The sequence below is a fragment of the Melanerpes formicivorus genome, unplaced genomic scaffold (assembly GCF_026170545.1).
Source record: "Melanerpes formicivorus ecotype bairdi unplaced genomic scaffold, bMelFor1.0.p_v2 SCAF_3, whole genome shotgun sequence".
Lineage (NCBI taxonomy): Eukaryota > Metazoa > Chordata > Aves > Piciformes > Picidae > Melanerpes > Melanerpes formicivorus.
Window position 1 is genome coordinate 38511121 of NW_027142355.1, and position 20562 is coordinate 38531682.

Below are 20562 nucleotides of genomic sequence, written 5' to 3' on the forward strand. Positions count from 1 at the left end.
TTCTAAATTTCTTTATTTTCACTTTAAGAGAGTTATGGATTTGAGCTCATTGACTATACCCAAGAGGAGAGTTCAGTGTTAGCAAGAGAATGTTGTAGTGTCACATGGTTGTTTTCTGCTAAGGCCTGCAAGCATTTGTTTTGAAATTCTGTGCTTTTAAGCACGTTCTGACCAAGTTTCTGGTTTTGTCCTTTGTGGCCTTGGAATCTTGCCACATAGGACAGAACACAGAGAGGGTTAGTTCTTCTGAACTCCTCTGTTGTCCTAGCAAATACTTGCATTCCAAAGAGTGTACAGAGCTGGTGCAGAAAGGAGTTTTGTGGAGGGAGGTGTGAGGTCTGACAGGTCGATGTTAGTTCAGCTGGAAGTGTTTTTCAGCTGGAACCAGCAGCTGCATCAGTTTTTTTCTTGTGGTGCCTATCCATGCTCACCTTCCTTTTTCTCCTGAGTCAGACCCATGAGGTATAATTTCCTTTTATCTTTCTCAATAAATTAACAGTGCAGGCCTTTAGCATTGTAAGAGACTATGTTTAGTATATTTAAATTTTAATTTGAAGAACAACTATTCAAATAATAATTTCCTAAGAGCTTGATTAGTTCAACAAATCTTGGCAGGAGTCATTTGCATTAGTATTAAGCTATTCGTAGTCCCATTGTGCTTTATTACTTTCTACCATACTTCCAGAGTGCTGAGGTCTTATTGCAGTGTGCACTTAAAAGCTATAGTTATAAATGTTCCAACCCATGACATGATGAAAAAGCAAGTCACTGCTTTGAAGGTATTACTGGGAAACTTGAGTCATAAGATCGTAGAGTCATCAGGGTTGGAAGACACCTCAAGGATCATCTAGTTCCAACCCCCCTGCCATGGGCAAAGACACCTCACACTAGATAAGGTTGCTCAGTGCCCCATCCAGCTTGATCTTAAAAACCTCCATGGATGGGGCTTTTACCACCTCCTTGGGCAACCTGTTCCAATGTCTCACCACCCTTGTGGTGAAGAACTTCCTAACATCCAATCTGAATCTACCCACTTCTAGTTTTGCTCCTATCACTACCTGACACCCTAAAAAGTCCCTCACCAGCTTTTCTGTACACCCCCTTGAGATAGTGGAAGGCCATAATAAGGTCTCCTCAGAGCCTTCTCCTCTCCAGACTGAATAGCCCCAACTCTCTCAGTCTGTCTCCATAGGAGAGGAGCTCCAGGCATCTGATCATCCTCGTGGCCCTACTTTGGATGCGTTCCAACATGTCCATATTTCTCGTGTAATATGGGTTCCTAATCAGATGGAGTAGCAAAGATGAAATGTGTTTTAGAAAAAATTGAAGAAGCACAATGAGGAAGTCTACCAGAGTATGTTAAATGACTAAGTTGATCACTGCACACCTTGTAACTGCTGTTAGGAAGGGGAGAAGGTCTGACAGATTTATGGGCAAGTAACAGAATGTGACACTGCTGCCATAACCAGAGAGCCAGATGATAAGTCACTAATACTGAACAAGAACTGAAAAAACAGTAAGCTTGTGATTAATGATGTCAAATGAGATGAGGAAGTAAAAGGCCAGGCAGTGTGGTTTTGCCTGGAGAAGGCTCTGATGTTGTTATTTTTTTCTTTTACACTAGAAATAGAACAGGGGGGATTTAAAGAAATGGAACCCAAAAGAGTGATCATAGTCTCGTGATCTTTGTGCTTCTCAAAACGCTCTTTCTAGACACAAAAATGGGGTGAGAAGTACTCCTCCTAAAATGTGAGTGGTTTGGTCATATTTCTGTTTTGAGAGAGCCTGAAGGGACAGGGAGGTTAAAAATAGGTGCAATAGAGAAAGGAGTATGTGCAGGTCATGACAGACTGGAGGTATCAGGGGAGACCTGAGAAGTCCCTCCCCAGCCTTCCTGTAGGCCCCCTTCTGATACTGGAAGGCCACAATTAGGTCACCTCAGAGCCTTCTCTTCTCCAGACTGAACAGCCCCAACTCCTTCAGTCTGTCCTCATAGGAGAGGTGCTCCAGCCCTCTGATCATCCTCGTAGCTCTTCTCTGGACACCTTCCAGCACCTCCATATCCCTTTTGTAAAAGGGGCTCCAGAACTGGAGGCAGTACTCCAGGTGGGGTCTCACCAGAGCTGAGTAGAGGAGGAGAATCCCCTCCCTTGACCTGCTGGCCACACTTCTCCTGATGCAGCCCAGGATCTGATTGGCTTTGCGGGCTGCAAGTGCACACTGAGAGCTCATGTTGAGCTTTTTGTCCACCAGGACCCCCAAGTCTCTCTCCTCAGGGCTGCTTTCCAGCCAGTTACTGCCCAGCCTGGATTTGTGCCTGGGATTGCCTCGACCCAGCTGCAGGACCCTGCTCTTGCTCTTATTGAACTTCATGAGGTTGGCTTGGGCCCATGGCAGGGGGGTTGCAAGTAGATGATCCTTGTGGTCCCTTCCAACCCTGACTGATACTATGATAAGTTTGTGTTAATTAGCTACATTGTTTCTCTTATCTTTTCTTTTGTTTGGTTTTAGCTAAACTATGTTAAAATTTCAGTAGGACTTTCATAGGTCAATGGCTGTATCCTATAGATACTAAAGATCAAGAGAAGCTTCCTCTTCTAAACCTTAAGAAAAAAAGGCAGTGTACTTTTTGACCATTTAATCAGTTGTATTTTACAGGGGGTGCCACAACATGTGGTCAGCAGAGCACTTGCTTGGCACGGCAGTAAAACAAATGTTTCACTTGGTGGGAAAGGTTGTTTTGTGGCTGACCCTAACGTATGTAGAACAGCAACTCACAAAAGCATATTACTTGGGTTTCTCTCCCTCTGGCTGACTCTGGCTGGGTGATTCTGTGCTTTGAGAAATTGAAAGAAAAGCATGGGGGAAAAAAAATCCAAACAGGAAGCCAACCCAACTGTCTGCTCTCCTAAAAATAGCCTCCCCCAAACCAAACTCAAAACCAAACAGCAGAGCACACAGAATCACAGAATCGCCAAGGTTGGAAGAGACATTAAAGATCATCAAGTCCAACCTGTTACCACAGACCTCATGACTAAACCATGGCACCAAGTCCCATGTCCAGTCCCCTCTTGAACACATCCAGGGATGGTGACTCCACCACCTCCCTGGGCAGCACATTCTAATGGCTAACAACTCTCTCAGTGAAGATCTTTCTCCTTTCCTTGAGCCTAAACTTCCCCATGCGCAGCTTGAGACTGTGTCCTCTTGTTCTGGTGAGCACACACCACCAAAACAATCGACCACCAAAACCAACCAACCCAAAATCTGCATCTCTAGTTTAGAAATAGCATTCAGAAATACGCAGGATATGAGTGAATTATCCTTCATTCTGCATTGTGAGCTCAGCTGTTTTGAATACAATGACATATATAAATTTACCATTACATAATATACTCCACCAGTGAATGTGTTCCTGTCTGGCAAAAAGACAGTTCAGATACTTGCTGCATAATGAAGAATAATTGATAAGGCAAAGAAGAAACCTTTCTGAGCTGATGGGAGCGCTCCCTTGTGCTAGTAGGAGGCAGAATATATTGATTCTCATGTTCTAGAAGTGAAGGGGGACAAAGGAGTAACTTGTCTGGCCATGCACGAATCCTGTTGCTGAGTACATCCTTCTGCTGCACCAGCATTTCCACAGTGATGTGCACAGTTTTGCTATTGTGGAAGTGTAAGGAGTCTTGCAATAAGCTGGAGGGTTAAGGTGACTGATGGAAGCCCATATTTTATGTTGACAGAAAGTTCTGTTTTGATTTGGAGGTCTCTGATCACACATAAACGTAAAATAAAACCACAACATGTGTTTTGATTTAGGCAAATAGAGTGTTGTGAAACTGCAGATGAGTTTTACAGTACCATGGGTAAGCTGACCCAGGAGATGCTGGAAGACAGTCTGATTGACAGCAATGAACTCATGCAGGTGAGTAACTGTGATACAATTGCTGTTTGTGTTTTCTGTGCATCCTTCAGTTGCTGATTTCTAACAAACTGCATTTTCATAGTTTCATAGTTTCATAGTTTCATTCAGGGTTGGAAGGGACCACAAGGATCATCTAGTTCCACCCCCCCTGCCATGGGCAGGGACACCCCACACTAGATCAGCCTGGACAGAGCCTCATCCAGCCTGCTCTTAAACACCCCCAGGGACGGGGCCTCGACCACCTCCCTGGACAACACATTCCAGGGCTTCACCACTCTCATGGTGAAGAACCTCCTCCTCACATCTAGCCTGAATCTCCCCACCTCCAGCTTCATTCCATTCCCCCTAGTCCTATCACTCCCTGAGATCCTGAGAAGTCCTTCCCCAGCCTTCCTGTAGGCCCCCTTCAGATACTGGAAGGCCACAATTAGGTCACCTCGGAGCCTTCTTTTCTGCAGACTGAACAGCCCCCAACTCCTTCAGTCTGTCCTCATAGGAGAGGTGCTCCAGCCCTCTGATCATCCTCGTGGCCCTTCTCTGGACACATTCCAGCACCTCCACATCCCTCTTGTAATAGGGGCTCCAGAACTGGACACAGTACTCCAGGTGGGGTCTCACCAGGACTGAGTAGAGGGGGAGGATCATCTCCCTCGACCTGCTGGCCACACTTCTCCTGATGCAGCCCAGGATCTGATTGGCTTGGCACCCCCAAGTCTCTCTCCTCAGGGCTACTTTCCAGCCAGTCACTGCCCAGCCTGGATTTGTGCCTGGGATTGCCTCGACCCAGATGCAGGACCCTGCACTTGCTCTTATTGAACCTCATGAAGTTGGCTTGTGCCCACCTCTCCAGCCTGTCAAGGTCCCTCTGGATGGCCTCCCTTCCCTCCAGCGTGTCTGCTGCACCACACAGCTTGGTGTCATCAGCAAACTTGCTGAGGGTGCACTCAATGCCACTGTCCATGGCACCCACAAAGATGTTGAACAAGACAGGTCCCAGATCCTGCAGATGCCTGAACTCTCCCAAGGAGAAAAAGTTTAAGATAACGGAGTTGAGCTAGCTGGCATGTCAGTGAAACAAATAACCTGTGGTTGAAGCTAAAATCTTGCATGTTAAATACAGAAAAACACTGGGCTCCATTTGATGAAAAATTGATTGTATGTTGACAGCTGAAAGTTTGTTGTAATGTATTGTTCAGTTGGATTTATGTAAAAAAATGTAGAATCAGAGAGTTGTGGTCAATGGGATGGAGTCTAGTTGGAGGCCTGTACCTAGGGGAGTCTCTCAGGGGGGTGGTCCTGGGACCAGTACTATTCAATATACATATATTCAATCAACAACCTGGGTGAGGGCACAGAGTGCACTGTCAGCAAGTTTGCCAATGACACCAAACTCTGGAATGGCTAACATGCCAGAGGGTTGTGCTGCCATTCAGCAAGATGTAGGCTGGAGAGTTGGGCAGGGAGAACCTGAGTAAAATTCAACAAGGGCAAGTGTAGAGTCTTGTACCTGGGGAAAGAACAACCCCATGGATCAGTATAGGTTGGGGACTGACCTGTTGGAGAGCAGCGAAGGGGAAAAGGACCTGGAAGTCCTAGTGGATGGAAGGTTGACCATGAGCCAGCAATGTGCTCTTGTGGCCAAGAAGGTCAATGCCATTCTGGGGTGTATTAGAAGGTCTGTGGTTAGGAGGACAAGAGAGGTTTTCCTCCCCCTCTATTTTGCCTTGGTGAGGCTGCTCTGGAGTATTGTGTCCAGTTCTGGATCCCTCAGTTCAAGAAGGACCTCAGGGAACTGCTTAAAAGAGTCCAGCACAGAGCCACAGAAATTATTAGGGGAGTGAAACATCTTCCTTACAAGGAGCAACTGAGGGAGCTGGGGCTCTTTAGCTTGGAGAAAAGGAGACTAAGGGGTGACCCCATTCATATTTATGAATATGTAAAGGGTGAGTGCCAAGAGGATGGAGTCAGGCATCTTCCAGGTGATGCCCAATGACAAGACAAGAAACAATGGTTGGAAGTTGAGGCATAGGAAGTTCCCTGGAAACATGAGGAAAAAAATTTTCACTCTGAGGATGCCAGAACACTGGAACAGGCTGCCCAGGGGAGTTGTGGAGTTCTCAATCTGTGGAGATACTCAAAACCCACCTGGATGCATTCCTGTGTGATCTGCTCTAGGTGATCCTGCTCTGGCAGGGGGGTTTTGAGGTCCCTTCCAACTCCTAACATTCTGTCATTCTGTGATCTTTTAGCAGTCATAATTTTTAGGGTATTATTTTGTTTGTTAGATTGTTTGTTACACTGTGTCCTTTTTTATTCTTGCAGGCACTGTGGGAGATGTGTTGATCAAGTGGGAACAGGGGGGAAAAAAACCTTCATGATTTGCAAAAAAGGAAGCCATGAGCAGTAGACAGTGAACTACAAACAAAGACCCTTGTAGATAATTGTAGTCCCTGAGTTCTTAAAGCATATGTCATTATCTGGGAACAAAGATCCACATTGTTCTGGGAAAGCAAAGGGCCTTTAGTACTGCAGATACAATTTCATAGATTCATACTTACACTTCTCCTTATGATATCCTTGAGATGTTGTCTACTGAGATGTTTTGTAAAGACTTTGTGGTACAGTTCTGGTACTTAGCTTTTGAGAACTTAGAACATGGTGATTAAATAGGTGCAAATACAGAGCACATAATTCACCTCAGTTTTTGCACCAGTCTTAGCTGAAGGAAAAAAGTCAGTGTGTGATGTTGCATGAGTTCATTACCAGTAGGTAGAAGATGATTTCTGTTACCCGTTGTTGGAAGCAAAACTTATTGTCTCTCTGCAACAATACACTGCCCAAGTCTGGTATCATAGTATCATAGTATCATAGTATCAGTCAGGGTTGGAAGGGACCACAAGGATCATCTAGTTCCAAACCCCCTGCCATGGGCAGGGACACCCCACACTAGATCAGGCTGCCCAGAGCCTCATCCAGTAAAAGTACTGGTAAAGTACTGGTAAAGTACTGCAATGAAGTAAAGAATTAATTTCAGGTTTTCTATTTTTGTTGTTGTTGTTTTCTGATGAGGGAGCTGTGGAAATGGGAGAGGTGAACACTGTGAGCTTGTTTTGCTTCCAAAATGAGGAAGGCAGCTCTTGTGCTCTTTAAGAAGAGTTAAGGTTTCTTACAGTACAGTTCTGATACGGAGGATCCATGAGGAGGGCAGCACATGCTTGACAGCTTCTCATATTCCTTGTATTCCAGTTTCTGATCTCAGGTGTAGTACAAAATCAGCATGTGGCATTTGTGGCAAAGAATAATGTTGGGAAAGCTGAAGCAAGCCATAGTCACTCAGTGTGGATTTCTTTCTTCACCATTAGATAAGGCATAATCATAGTATCATAGTATCATAGTATCAGTCAGGGTTGGAAGGGACCACAAGGATCATCTAGTTCCAACCCCCCTGCCATGGGCAGGGACACCCCACACTAGATCAGGCTGGCCAGAGCCTCATCCAGCCTGCTCTTAAACACCTCCAGGGACGGGGCCTCAACCACCTCCCCATAAGTAACTTACTAGTTGGAGGGATGAAAGGATCTTTAGATCCTTTTGGGGTTTTTAACTGGGGTGGTGAGACACTGGAACATGTTGACCAGGGAGGTGGTAGAAGCCTCATCCCTGGAAGTTTTTAAGGCCAGGCTAGATGTGGCTCGGGGCAACCTGATCTAGTGTGAGGTGTCCTTGATTCTGTGACATGAATGCCACCCTGTGTCTGGCCATAGCATTTGAACAGTTTTATCTGTCTTGGAGAAAAAAATAAAGAAGTATGAACTGTTGCATTAATGCAAGGATCCAGACAGCCTGAAGACTGTTAGATTGCTTTAGGCTCTTTCAGAGAAGTCAACCAGAGATGGATGTTTAGTCTGCTTTACTTGCAAAATGTTCCTTTTGTTTGTTTATCTTTTGTTTTGTTTTCCCTAATCAAAATCAGAATGGTGAATGTACATCTAATACTTCGTACAAGTTGGCTCAAGGGTTAGTATCCTTCTTGTGGGAAAGGATTAATAGCCTACTGTGCCTTCCCTACATGTTCCAGTAAAAGGTGCTGGTAGCAACCATCTAACTTTTCTTTAGACTTGCGTGACACTTACATTTGCATGTGACTGCCTGTCCAAGCTCACTTAAGCCAGTGAAGAGTAACAGGCACTTCTCCAGCCACTAGAAAACAAATTGTGCTCTAAAAGGCCCATTTTCTTTGGGAGAAGGGAGGTAAGGCTTCAAGGGCAAGTGTTGGCAGAGCAGATGTATAAAGTAGGTCAGAGAACTCTTGTCCTCATTCTTTCCATCAGTATCACAGTATCACAGTATCACTTAAGTTGGAAAGGACCTCGGGGATCATCGAGTCCAACCTATCAACACAGACCCCATGACTAGACCATGGCACCAAGTGCCTCATCCAGTCTCCCCTTGAACGCCTCCAGGGACGATGACTCAACCACCTCCCTGGGCAACCAGTTCCAATGCTGAATGACTCGCTCAGTGAAGAACTTCCTCCTCACCTCGAGTCTAAACCTCCCCTGGCGCAGCTTGAGACTGTGTCCCCTCGTTCTGGTGCTGGTTGCCTGGGAGAAGAGGCCAACCCCTTCCTGGCTACAACCACCCTTCAGGTAGTTGTAGAGGGCAATGAGGTCGCCCCTGAGCCTCCTCTTCTCCAGGCTAAACAATCCCAGCTCCCACAGCCTCTCCTCATAGGGCTTGTGTTCAAGGCCTCTCCCCAGCCTTGTTGCCCTTCTCTGGACACGCTCAAGTGTTTCGATGTCCTTCTTAAACTGAGGGGCCCAGAACTGGACACACAGTACATACAGTCGGTGCAAGTTTGTCATTAAAAATGCTGTCCTCCCTCCCATGAGACAGTGCAAATACCTAGGACTGAAGGCTTAAATCTTTTGCAGATCTGGCCCTTGCATGAAAGGAATTCTTACGGTGCTGTGCTGAGGAGAGCATGGAGGGACTGGCAGAGCAAACCAGCCCTCAGCTTCCTCATTTTTCAGGTTGAGCAGTTTAGGTAAAGAAAGGGTAAATGCTGTACACATCAGATACTACACTGAGTATGTATCCAGGACTACAAGTTAAACACATATGGTAATCAGTAATGTAGTTTTATTGACCTAGTAATGAACTTTGATTCTAATGTGGAGCCGGAAGGCTGCACACCAGGTGTCTGTCTGCAGATATTCTAGAGTCTCTGCTAGATTGAGTACATGCTTTCAGGGCTTCTCAGAAAGCGAACAGCTAAACTAACTCAGTTTGTACACCTAGAAACGTTGTGGAGATGAGAAGCCAATAGGAAAAGGGAAGGCATTCCTGTGAGTTCACTGTGGTGAAGGGGAATTGGGATTAATCCCTCTCTAGTACCCTAGCATTTTAGACTACCTTCCCTATACAGTTACCCTGGTTTGGTGTTATTTGCTGTTAGCTTTCTGACTGAGTAGCACAGTGTGTTTTTGGGGGGATTTGTTTTGGCTTTTGCTCTTTGTTTTGTTACTGAAAGTGGAAATAGAGAAGAGCCTTAAACCAGTGTGGGGCTGCTCTTGAGATAAGTGTGTTTGGACTGTTGGCAAAACTGCTTACCTCTTTGGAAGCCATAGGCCATCACCTATATGGTGTTCTGCTGAGGATGTAGATGGCTTTGAATTTTAAGGGTAAGGCAAAGGACTGACAAATGCTACTAACTTAAGGTGAGAAGAGAGGGCTTTTCCTCTCAGGGGTTCTCAGAATCTGTCTCTTATGACTATAAATAAGATAATAATGTTGGCTGCATCATGCTTTGTGTGTACAGGCTATTTCCCTCTGGCACAGTGTCACCAGAATTAACCAAACAGCATCCAAGGCTGTGTACCAACTAGGAGCAGGATACTTTTGACTCTGAAGTGTAGCTGTGAGAAGACCGCAGGTGTTGATTAGAATAGAATAGAATAGAATAGAATAGAATAGAATAGAATAGAATAGAGTAGAATAGAGTAGAATAGAATAAACCAGGTTGGAAAAGAGCTTTGAAATCTTCCTGGTGTTTTGTTGTTTTGTTTTTTTTAATTTCTAGTGGAACTCACTCCAAGATAAAACTTGTTCATGGATCTCTCAGCCAGGTGGCAAGCGAGACCTTCAGAGATAATCTAGTAACAAGTAATTAAGCTAAAAACTTGTATGCTACATGCAATTGTGCAGGGTCTGGAAGAGACACAGGTGGGAGACAGACAAAAGCTCTAAGCATAATCTAAAAGAGTAGGGCAAGACTTGGGGTTGACTGTTTTGCCTAAAGAGTAACTGGCACATGGAACAAGTTACCTGAAAAGACTGTTGACATAAAGAGTAGATATAAGTTCCAGACACTCCTCTATGAAGGGAAAGAGTTGAGACATATGGGGGAAAAAACCCACAGGAAAGTGTGGTGGAGATCAAATAAACAGGCAGACATGTTGAGCTGTAGGTAGATCTTTCTCCAGATCATAAAACTCCTTCATCTGGTAGACTGCCAGGATATTGCTGTTTGGGCCCTAGAGCATATTTGTCTGTCTCAGAAGCATTGTTTCATGGAGTGGCAAAGCTTAGTTCATGCTCTTAAGTTTTTGTATGCATCCTGGAGCACCTCTCCTGTGAGGACAGACTGAAGGAGTTGGGGCTGTTCAGTCTGGAGAAGAGAAGGCTCTGAGGTGACCTAATTGTGGCCTTCCAGTATCTGAAGGGGGCCTACAGGAAGGCTGGGGAAGGACTTCTCAGGATGTCAGGTAGTGATAGGACTAGGGGGAATGGATTGAAGCTGGAGGTGGGGAGATTCAGGCTGGATGTGAGGAGGAAGTTCTTCCCCATGAGAGTGGTGAAGCCCTGGAATGGGTTGTCCAGGGAGGTGGTCGAGGCCCCGTCCCTGGAGGTGTTTAAGACCAGGCTGGACGAGGCTCAGGCCAGGCTGATGTAGTGTGGTTGTCCCTGGCCATGGCAGGGGGCTTGGAACTAGATGATCCTTGTGGTCCCTTCCAACCCTGACTGATACTATGATACTATGATCCTACTTGCCTTAGAGTCTGTGCATGGCTTGAACTGCAAAAGCATTTTCATGCAGAAGCCTGTTAAGCTGCACAACTGACCTATGCCTGATCCAGCTAGGAGTGTCCTTCCTGCTCCTTGTTGTTGTTGATGAAGCTTCTATGTGTTTTTTTTTCCCTTCTTCTGTCAGGAAAGGTCTAGTACTGAATTCATACTTGAGATTTTCCTTGGTGTGTTTAACACACACTTCAGGAATGTATTAGACAGAATTGTTCTAAATTTCCTTTCATCTTAATTGAGGCCATTTGCCCTCAGATGAAAATGTCACTGACTTAATAGCACAGGAAAAAAAATCCAAACCTGAAGATTTCCTGTCATAGCTAATGAGAAACTTTTATGTGCTGTCTTTCAGAACACATTTAATTTTCAGGATGGGGGAAAGCTTTAATATTTCAGAGAGGCTGAGAACTGCTATTTTGGCTGGTTTTTTTCTTTCTTGACTTTGAGGCCCCCAATGAATTTTGTGTCAGTTACTTGAAAGTCCAGTATAGCTGTAAATGTAAAAAGGCATGGGGGAGAAGGCAGCTAAAATAGGTAGGAATAAATTATCAGTGCTACTGCAACAAATCCGATGTGTCTTCATGTCAGGTTGGCTGATGACACACATTCTGGTATTACAAATTGACTTAAAGCAAAAATGCTGCTGAAAGCAAAGGCATTTGCAAATATTCATCTTCTTTAACTTTGAATGTTGAAGAAGATGTATTAGAGGGAGTTTTTTACAGCCTTGTTTCAAGTTCTGTGGACTGTATGTTGAGTTCCAAGAGTTGCAGAGATCACAGGATGTTGGGGGTTGAAAGGGACATCTGGAGGTATTTGAGTCCAACCCCCCTGCCAGAGCAGGATCATAGAATGTAGTCCAGGTCACACAGGAATGCATCCAGATAGATCTTGAAAGTCTCCAGAGAAGGAGACTCCACAACCTGTCTGGGAAGTGTGTTCCAGTGCTCCATGACCTTTGCAGTAAAGAAGTTCTTCCTCATGTGGAGGTGGAACTTCCTGCACTGTAGTTTACATCCATTACCCCTTCTCCTATCATAGGGTGCAAGTGAGAAGAGTCTGTCCCTTCCTTCCTGACACCCAGCCCTCATCTATTTATATATATTTATTAGATCACTCAGTGTTCTCCTCTGCAGACTAAACAGTCCCAGGTCTCCCAGCCTCTCCTCATAAGGCAGCGCTCCAGTCCCTTCATCATCCTTGTAGCCCTCCCTTGGACTCTGTCAAGCACATTCCTTTCCCTCTTGAACCTGGGAGCCCAGAACTGAATGCAGCATTCCAGATGGGGCTTCATTAGGGCAGAGTAGAGGGGGAGGAGAAGCTCCCTCCATCTGCTGGACACACTCTTCTTAATGCACCCCAGGATCCCATTGACCTTCTTGGCCACAGGGGCACATTGCTGTCCCACGGAGAGCTTCTTGTTCACCGGGACTCCCAGGTCCTTCTCTACAGGGCTGCTCTTCAGCAGATCACCTCCTAACCTCTGCTGGTGCAGAGATGCTTCTTTGGTCAGCACAGAACAAATATATTGGAAAACAACAACCACCAATACCCTCCCTACTCCCCAAAAAAGCCCAACCAAACAACCCAGACAGCCAACAGTCAAAACCAGAAACCGAGAGGAGAAGCATTAGCTGGGTAACATTGGGTCCTTCCTCTTTAGCCATGACTTTTGTTTTGAAATGATTTCTTTTGCACACGCTCCTGGGGCTGATAAGGTGAAGTAGTGAATCTAGCAGTCCACATCAAAGGAAGCTCTGCTTTTTCCTATCTGTGCTAGTGTCAGCATTTTGTTGAAGCATAGATCTTCTGGAAGATCCCCAGAACTTCAATGATGCCTTCATGGAAGTGAGATTATAATTGGAGGAGAAGGATTTCTGGTGTGCTGGCAAGGAGAGGGATAATCTACAGGGATTATTAAATAAATACAGGAGTTGAAAAGGATCCTGCAGCTCTTGCTAGCAGCTCTTTTGTTTTGGTCTCTGAAACATGTTTTCCTAGTGAGTCAGTCTTTATTTTTCTTACAGGAAGTACTGACTGAATCATGAAACGAGACCATTTCCATTTTCTTGCAGGCTGTGCACAAGGCTTGTGCAGCCTTTAGTCCTGCAAGACTCTGAAAGGCTGTGCATGGAGAAATTGTTTCTGGGGCTCTTAGTTAGAGTTTTAAAAGCTTTATTTATGTATGTATTTATTTATTTATTCATTTCCTCCCTAGACTGTTTATACCATGGCTCAGTTTCCTTTCCCACAACTGGCAGAATTAAGGGAGAAATACACATACAACATTACTCCTTTCCCTGCAGCAGTAAAATCAACTACGCTTTCCGGGTAAGTTTGAAATACTCTGTTTATGGCATACAGAGTTATTCTTTACCCTACACAGGTGGTGCAAAGGCAGGTGGCATCCTCCCTTGTATGCTCCTAAAGAAGGTGTTTGGTAATGACCATGTTTATGAATAGCTCTTTCTTATTTCTCTTATGTTCTTATTTGACAGAAGGCTAGGGAGAGCCAAAGACAGCGATGAAGAGAATGACCTAGATGATGAAGATTCAATTGCCAATGCAATTGGCTGTCTGGGACCATTAAGTGGGTTTTTGGCACCAGAACTCCAAAAATACCAGAAACAGATGAAAGGTAAAAGTGCTTTTTTGTTCATTCTGGAAAATGTCATTTAATATGCATGATTGTGCAGTAATCATCTCTAGCTTCCTCTGTGAAAGCTGCTATGGAAATTCTATTTTAAACTCACACAGAGATTACAGCAGGTATGAAATGACTTGCTCTGTGGTCCATGAGACTATCTTCAGAGTCAAGTTTGAAGGCTGTATGTATACAATAAATGACAGTGCTGGTTAAGGATTTACCTATGGTAATGGTAAAAAAACCCAACCCCATAGTGTTGTGCACCCACCTGTGGAAAGGACTTGATGCTTACTTCTAAAATAGTTGCTAGGAAGCCAGCAATGTGCCCTTGTGGCCAAGAAGGCCAGTGTCATTCTGGGGTGGATTATAAGGGCTGTGGTTAGTAGGTCGAGTGAGGTTCTCCTGACACTGCCCTGGTGAGGCTGCATCTGGAATATTGTGTCCAGTACTTGGCCCCTCAGTTCAAGAAGTACCTCAGGGAACTGCTTGAAAGAGTCCAGCACAGAGCCATAAAAACGATGAAGGGAGTGGAGCATCTTCCTTACGAGGAGAGCCTGAGGGAGCTGGGGCTCTTTAGCTTGGAGAAGAGGAGACTAAGGGATGACCTCATTCATCTTTATAAAGCTGTAAAGGGTGAGTGCCAAGAGGATGGAGTCAGGCATCTTCTGGGTGATGCCCAATGACAGGACAAGGGACAATGGTTGGAAGCCGAGGCATAGAAAGTTCCATGGAAACATGAGGGGAAAATTTTTCCCTGTGAGGGTGCCAGAACACTGGCACCTGGAACAGCCTGGAACAAGCTGCCCAGGGAGGTTGTGGAGTTCTCAATCTGTGGAGATATTCAAAACCCACCTGGATGTGTTCCTGTGTGATCTGCTTTAGGTGATCCTGCTCTGGCAGGGGGGTTGGACTGGATGATCTTTCAAGGTCCCTTCCAACCCCTAACATTCTGTGATTCTGTGATTTTCTGAAGGGTGTGTATGTACTAAATAGCCTTCATTAGCATGTGTATGGATAATGCTGGAATCTGTCAGCAGTGAATGAATTCTGCAGGTCATTTCACTGCCCTTTTAGCTAAACTTTCAGACTGCTGTTAAGTTTTCGGTGTATTTACTTTGTGAAAAGAATTGGATGTGGTTTAAGGTGTTCTGACAAAATGTCACTATCTTTCAAATCCCTCCACAGAATCACAGAGTGTTAGAAATAAAGATTTTTGACAGAATGAGATGTTCCCCTGTACAAGCTTTACAAGCAGACCAAAATTCAGATCCATGTAGGAAAAGCAGATAATTTGTTGACTTGCAGCAGCCTTTACAAAACGGTGCTGAATCAAGAGTGATTTTTATTGTACCCAGGGACAGGCTACAGTTAGTTATCCCCAATCCACCCCCACCTTCCTTCCCAGAAAAAACCAGACTGATACAGCATTCACTGTCATCTGATTGCACATCATTGTTCTTGTGGCTCGGTTTTTCTGAGACCTATAAGCTTCAGTGTTCCCCTTGATTGCTGTGGTGTTCTGTTTCTTCTCTTCCTGAGGGACTGTAAGTCTCTACCTGCTGTTTCAGACTAGCACTTAGTACATCAAATTGCTGTTGCAACCTAAGCCAAAAACATATAAACATCCCATGAAAATTAATTATCCCTATGACCCTGGAAAGCCAGTTTGGTGGTGCTTCAGAAACAGCTGTGAAAATAGATTGCACTGCTGCTCTGCTCTGCAGCTGCTATCAGAGGCCCTCTCAAGTTGTCTGATCCTCAGCTGCTCTGTCCCCATCCCTTTTGTTGCTACTGGCAGCTTCTTCCCTGTGGTGCTGTAACTGTTTCTTGATGCTTCGTGCTGGTATCACTGGGTTGGTTGTTTAATCTCATGCCTGCTTGACTATAATGTATTTTGTAGCTAGCCTCAGCTTTGAACCCTCTGAGTGTCTTTAATAATAAGTTTCTGAATTACTTCAGTGATGGCTTGATTTGCTTTGGGGTAATTAAAGAACTGTGCTTAGAACTTTGCATTGCCATCTTAATTAACTTCTGTATTTTCTAAACTCCCTTCAACCCCTTGCTCTTTTAAAGTAGCAGCTCTAGAAGCATAAGGCTTCTTCTTATAAACAGTGCAGCTTTGTTCAATAGGCATATTGTAGTATTGTTTAATTAAAGCCTACAGTTAAATAAGACGATAGGAACAAGACACAGGCTTCCCCTGAGACAATCTGCAGAACTCACTGTTATGCCAATTTTGTCCTCATCTGCACTTTATTCCCACTCTGTGCAGATCAGAATGAAGAGCAAAGCCTGGGTTCCAGTAACATTGCAGAGCTAAGTCCAGGAGCGATAGACTCTTGCCGCAGCGAGTATCACGCTGCTTTCAACAGCATGATGATGGAGCGTATGACCACTGACATCAATGCACTGAAAAAGCAATACTCCAGGATAAAGAAGAAGCAGCAACAGCAGGTTCACCATGTGTATATCAGAGCAGGTAAGACAGCAAACCAGGCTTCATTTCCTGATTTAGTACAAGCTGGCTTCATTGTAGGAGACAAGGCAGAAAACATTTGTTTGCATTTAACCAAACAGACAAAAGAAGAGAGTCTAATGGAATGTGTAACACTTTGCTGCTGAAGTAGGTACCACTGCATACAGACAGACTGTAAATGAGAAGGTGATGAGGTGATGTTTTTTCTTCTCTTGTCAGGATCTGAAGATGACGACCCTGGGAATTTTTTAGGTCCCAGGGACCAGCTGAACAATGGTATTTAAAGTGTCTTTGCTATCTGGGTGCACTGTGTTGATCTCTCTGATTAAAAGCTTTCCAGTCCTTGGCATTCTTGGAGTTGACAATACTGATGCACTGGAAAAAGTGACATGAGATTACCTGCCACTTCATCTGAAGTGTACTCAATTCCTCCTGGTCCATGTTGTCCCAACTCCTCAGACCTCATCCAGTGTTATGGGTTGGATTGCATCCCCCCAATAACTTTGTGTAGAATCTGCCTCCCAGAGCAAATTCACCACACTCAGAATCTGGAAGTAAAAATGGAATTGCATTTACAAAAGAAACTAAATATTAAAAGTATAAAAGGTAGTAAATGTACAAAGTGTATTTACATATACATGCAAAGCTTAACAACAGCACAGCCCCCCTTGCACCCAGTTCAGCTCTTCTCTTCTGTGGATAAAGGGCCCCACCACAACCACATGCTCTCTCTCGGCACCCCCTGTACCTCAGAGAACCCAAAATACAGAAGCCCAAGGTCAGAGGGAGGATAGCACAGCCTGAAAGCTAAAGTAAAACAGTGAGAGAGAGCAGCAGAAAGAACAAACTGTGCTGCAAGATACAAGGGTTTCAGTACACCAATGGGATGATATTAACCTATCTGTTGTTACCATTCCATGTCCAATCCTTACATTATTTATCTTTTACTCAAAGTCTCTGGAAATTTCCCATTTACAAATAGTGTCTAAGCTGGGGACTAGGTCAAACTACTACATCCAGGCATGGCAAATTACGCAGCTGAAGAACTGATTCAGATGTTCCATTGTGGCTGGCACTTTACCTAGCCATAATGACACTGCTGTGAGGATTGAGGTGTTTAGCCATCTGTCTTTCCACAATTGGTGAACTCAGCAGTGCCTGGGTTAGCATGAGCTGAAGGTTTTGGTGGGTGTGAAAGTAGGGCACAGCCCACCCCACTCATTGCACATGGCACTAGGTCAGCACTGAACTATGCAGATGGGGCACGGTGGAGAATTTTTAATCTAGACTGTCTAAACTTGTCCTAGCAGGAACATTTGAATACATAGAGCTGCAATTTTTCATTAGCATCACTTGTAGCATGGTTGGTTGGGTTTTGGTGGGGTTTTGTTGTTGTTTTGTTCTTTATTTTTAATATTGGCAAAGCATTTGCCTTGAACAAGGGCTGTAGCCAGCAGAACCAGTGCAAACAGTAAGATGTTGATTCCCAAGGATTGCCAACCATCTCCCCCACCCTAAACACAAACCTCTCTAATCTTACTAATCATGATGTGGGGCTTGGATTTTGGTTTAATCAAACTGTCATCTAATTACCTAATTCTGAGTCTACTGCTCTGGGTTAGCAAGAAGACCTCACAGGAAGGAGTTGGCGTGGTTCATCGTTAACAATACATTGGTTCATTCTCCAGTCACACAAGCTTCATGGGGAGGCTTATTTGACTGACTTTGTATAGGGACTGAATTGCCTCTTAGAGTTGGAAGAGAAATGAAGGAGAGGGGAAAGATCAGAAGCCAGTATTAATATCAAACAGTCAGTTACAGGGCCATTCAAAAAATCAGGAGCTGTTTTTATTATGATCTGTTTTCATGATACTTCCTGACTCAGGACTTTTACTCATAGGTAAGAAAGGAGGGAGGCCAGGAAGTCTTTGTTGTAGAAATTACAGCTTTGTGTTCAAGTCCAAGATGTAAGAGAAATTCAAGGGTTTGTTGTTGTTTTGGGATTTTTTTTTAGCTAACAGTCAGTCCTACAAACCTTTATTATGCCTCAAGAAAGGCATCAAATGTGGTGGTGGATCCTTAGAACGTTCATTTGTTTGGTTCTTTAACAATGCTGTGTTTCTTTCAAACACTTTCTTTCAGACAAAGGGCCAGTTACGAGCCTCCTCCCTTCTCAGGTAAACCATTCCCCAGTGATAAACCACCTCCTTTTGGGAAAGAAGATGAAACTGAATAACAAGTCTCTCAAAAATGCTGTTATTCACATCCCAAGTTATGCTACGGGGAAGATGTCTCCCATTCCCCAGGAAGATCTTAAAACAAAACTGAACTCTCCGTGGCGCACTCACATACGAGTCCACAGGAAGAACATTGCCAGGGCCAAGGGCCAGCTGGGCTATGGTGACACCATAGGCCTGATAGATGAGCAGAGCGAGAGCTGTAAAACAAATAGTCCTGGCAGGAAGGAAGAGACTTCCAAACATTCTGACTTTGAAGAAAGAGAAGGAGGTGGTTTGGATGAGAGGACTACTCAAGAAGCTGACCGGCAGACGTCTGAGACAGCCTTTACGGACAGCAGTACAAACATGGCTGTGGTTCAGCTCAAGCTGGAAGCACTGGAACTCACCTCAGATAGCAAAGCCGACACTGAGTCAGCATCCCATCAGGCTGGCCAGCCACGGTCATCAGAGGTCCTCCAGTTCATCCCAGCGACAGCGGAAACCTGCCTAGAGCTCAGCCTGGGAACCCAAAGCCGCAAGTCTTCAATCCTTTCCCTAGCGTCAAACCTCTTCGAAAGTCAGCTACGGCCAGGAATTTAGGGCTGTATGGCCCCACGGAGAGAACCCCAACTGTACACCTTCCCACAGATGAGCAGAAGTTTCAGTAAGTCTGCCAGTGGCAACAGTGGGACCAGGAAACGATGATCTACTACTGCCTGGCACTTCCGATTTCTGACAGCAACAGCAACAAAATTGTACAGTTTGGGTTGGGGATTTTTGGTGTGGTTGGTTGGTTGGGGTTGTTTGTTTGTTTGTTTTTTAATTAAACAAAAAAAAAGTGTGTGTGTATGTGTGTCCCAAAGCATTTCTGATCTGTAAGTGATGGGGACAAAAGGGTTATTACTGGGTGTATAACTATATGTGTCTTTGAAAACTGTGCTCCCGTGTTGTTACGGGGTAGGTTAGTGAAAATACACTCTGGCACCCTGCTGCTGATTCTGATGGTTCTGTGGTAAAATAAATGTTGATTTGCAGTGTGAAGCAGGCAGTTGCTTTAAATCAGATTGGGACATAAAGTCACCATCTGCCTTTTAACCCCTCAGCCCCTCCCTGGCTGCCTCTTGTCTCTTTCAAAGCTTGAAGGATAAATTACCTGCTGCAGCAGACATGTCTAACAGTTTTTATGACTGTTAGGCAGTCTTCCCCATTCGACCTCATAATCACCCTCTCAAAGTAGCTGGAGAAGCCATGACTAATAGAAGCACAAGCAGCCCTAGCAATCCAAAGTATCACTTTGTGTCTGGCATTACCACTTACCTACTGGGGCCATCTGGCTTTAGATATTCTTGGGCAACATTTTGTGCTTCTCTTGTCACAGCAGTCCTCTGCTGATACTGTTTTTAATACAGATGTAATCAATGAGCATGAGAATAGCAGATACAAGTCCATCCACAATTCTGGTTTGCTCTTTTTCTGTCCCATATGCACATACACACGTTTCTGTTACTTGCTGCTGGAGAGTTGCAGCACTGCAGATTTAGGAATTAGCTACAACTCTGTGTGTAGTTGTATGAATATTACAGCATATCTTGTCTTCAGTGGGTTTAAAAGCTGTGACCTAGGTTAGGCTTGTAAGTAAATCATATTTGCCAGTTTAGCAGTAGGTAAAAATATGTGAATGTTCCAGAGTAGTTTAGGGGCTTTAAATTCTATAGAGTGATTAGATACTTAGAGTGCCACTTATCACTAATAGCCAACACATACAGCACTGTGCAAGGGGGATGGACCCATGGGGCTGCCATGGGCCGGGTTCTGCTTGGCTGTGAAAGAGCACTGGCACAGCAATAAGCTGAGTACTTCCTAATCAAAAAGCAAAGCTGGTGAATAACATAAGTACTTTCTTTGTCTGTCTTTCTTTCTTTCTTTTCTTCCTCTCTTCCTTCCTTCCTTTCTTCTTTTCTTTCTTTCTTTCTTTCTCTTTCTTTCTTTCTTTCTTTCTTTCTTTCTTTCTTCTTTCTTTCTTTCTTTCTTTCTTTCTTTCTTTCTTTCTTTCTTTCTTTCTTCTTCTTTCTTTCTTTCTTTCTTTCTTTCTTCTTTTCTTTCTTTCTTTCTTTCTTTCTTTCTTTCTTTCTTTCTTTCTTTCTTTCTTTCTTTCTTTCTTTCTTTCTTTCTTTCTTTCTTTCTTTCTTCTTTCTTTCTTTCTTTCTTTCTTTCT

General features: G+C 44.3%; 1 protein-coding gene across 1 annotated transcript in view; it reads left to right on the forward strand.

The window, feature by feature from the left end:
• TBC1D30 (TBC1 domain family member 30) overlaps nt 1-19388 on the forward strand; it is a 76818-nt gene extending 57430 nt beyond the window's left edge. Inside the window, 7 exon segments of the mRNA XM_068170521.1 lie at nt 3817-3922; nt 13224-13336; nt 13504-13643; nt 15925-16131; nt 18271-18818; nt 18821-18985; nt 18987-19388. Of these exon segments, the coding sequence (XP_068026622.1) occupies nt 3817-3922; nt 13224-13336; nt 13504-13643; nt 15925-16131; nt 18271-18818; nt 18821-18985; nt 18987-19052 (1345 nt within the window). The 3' untranslated portion in view covers nt 19053-19388.
• The last annotated feature ends 1174 nt before the right edge of the window (nt 19389-20562 follow it).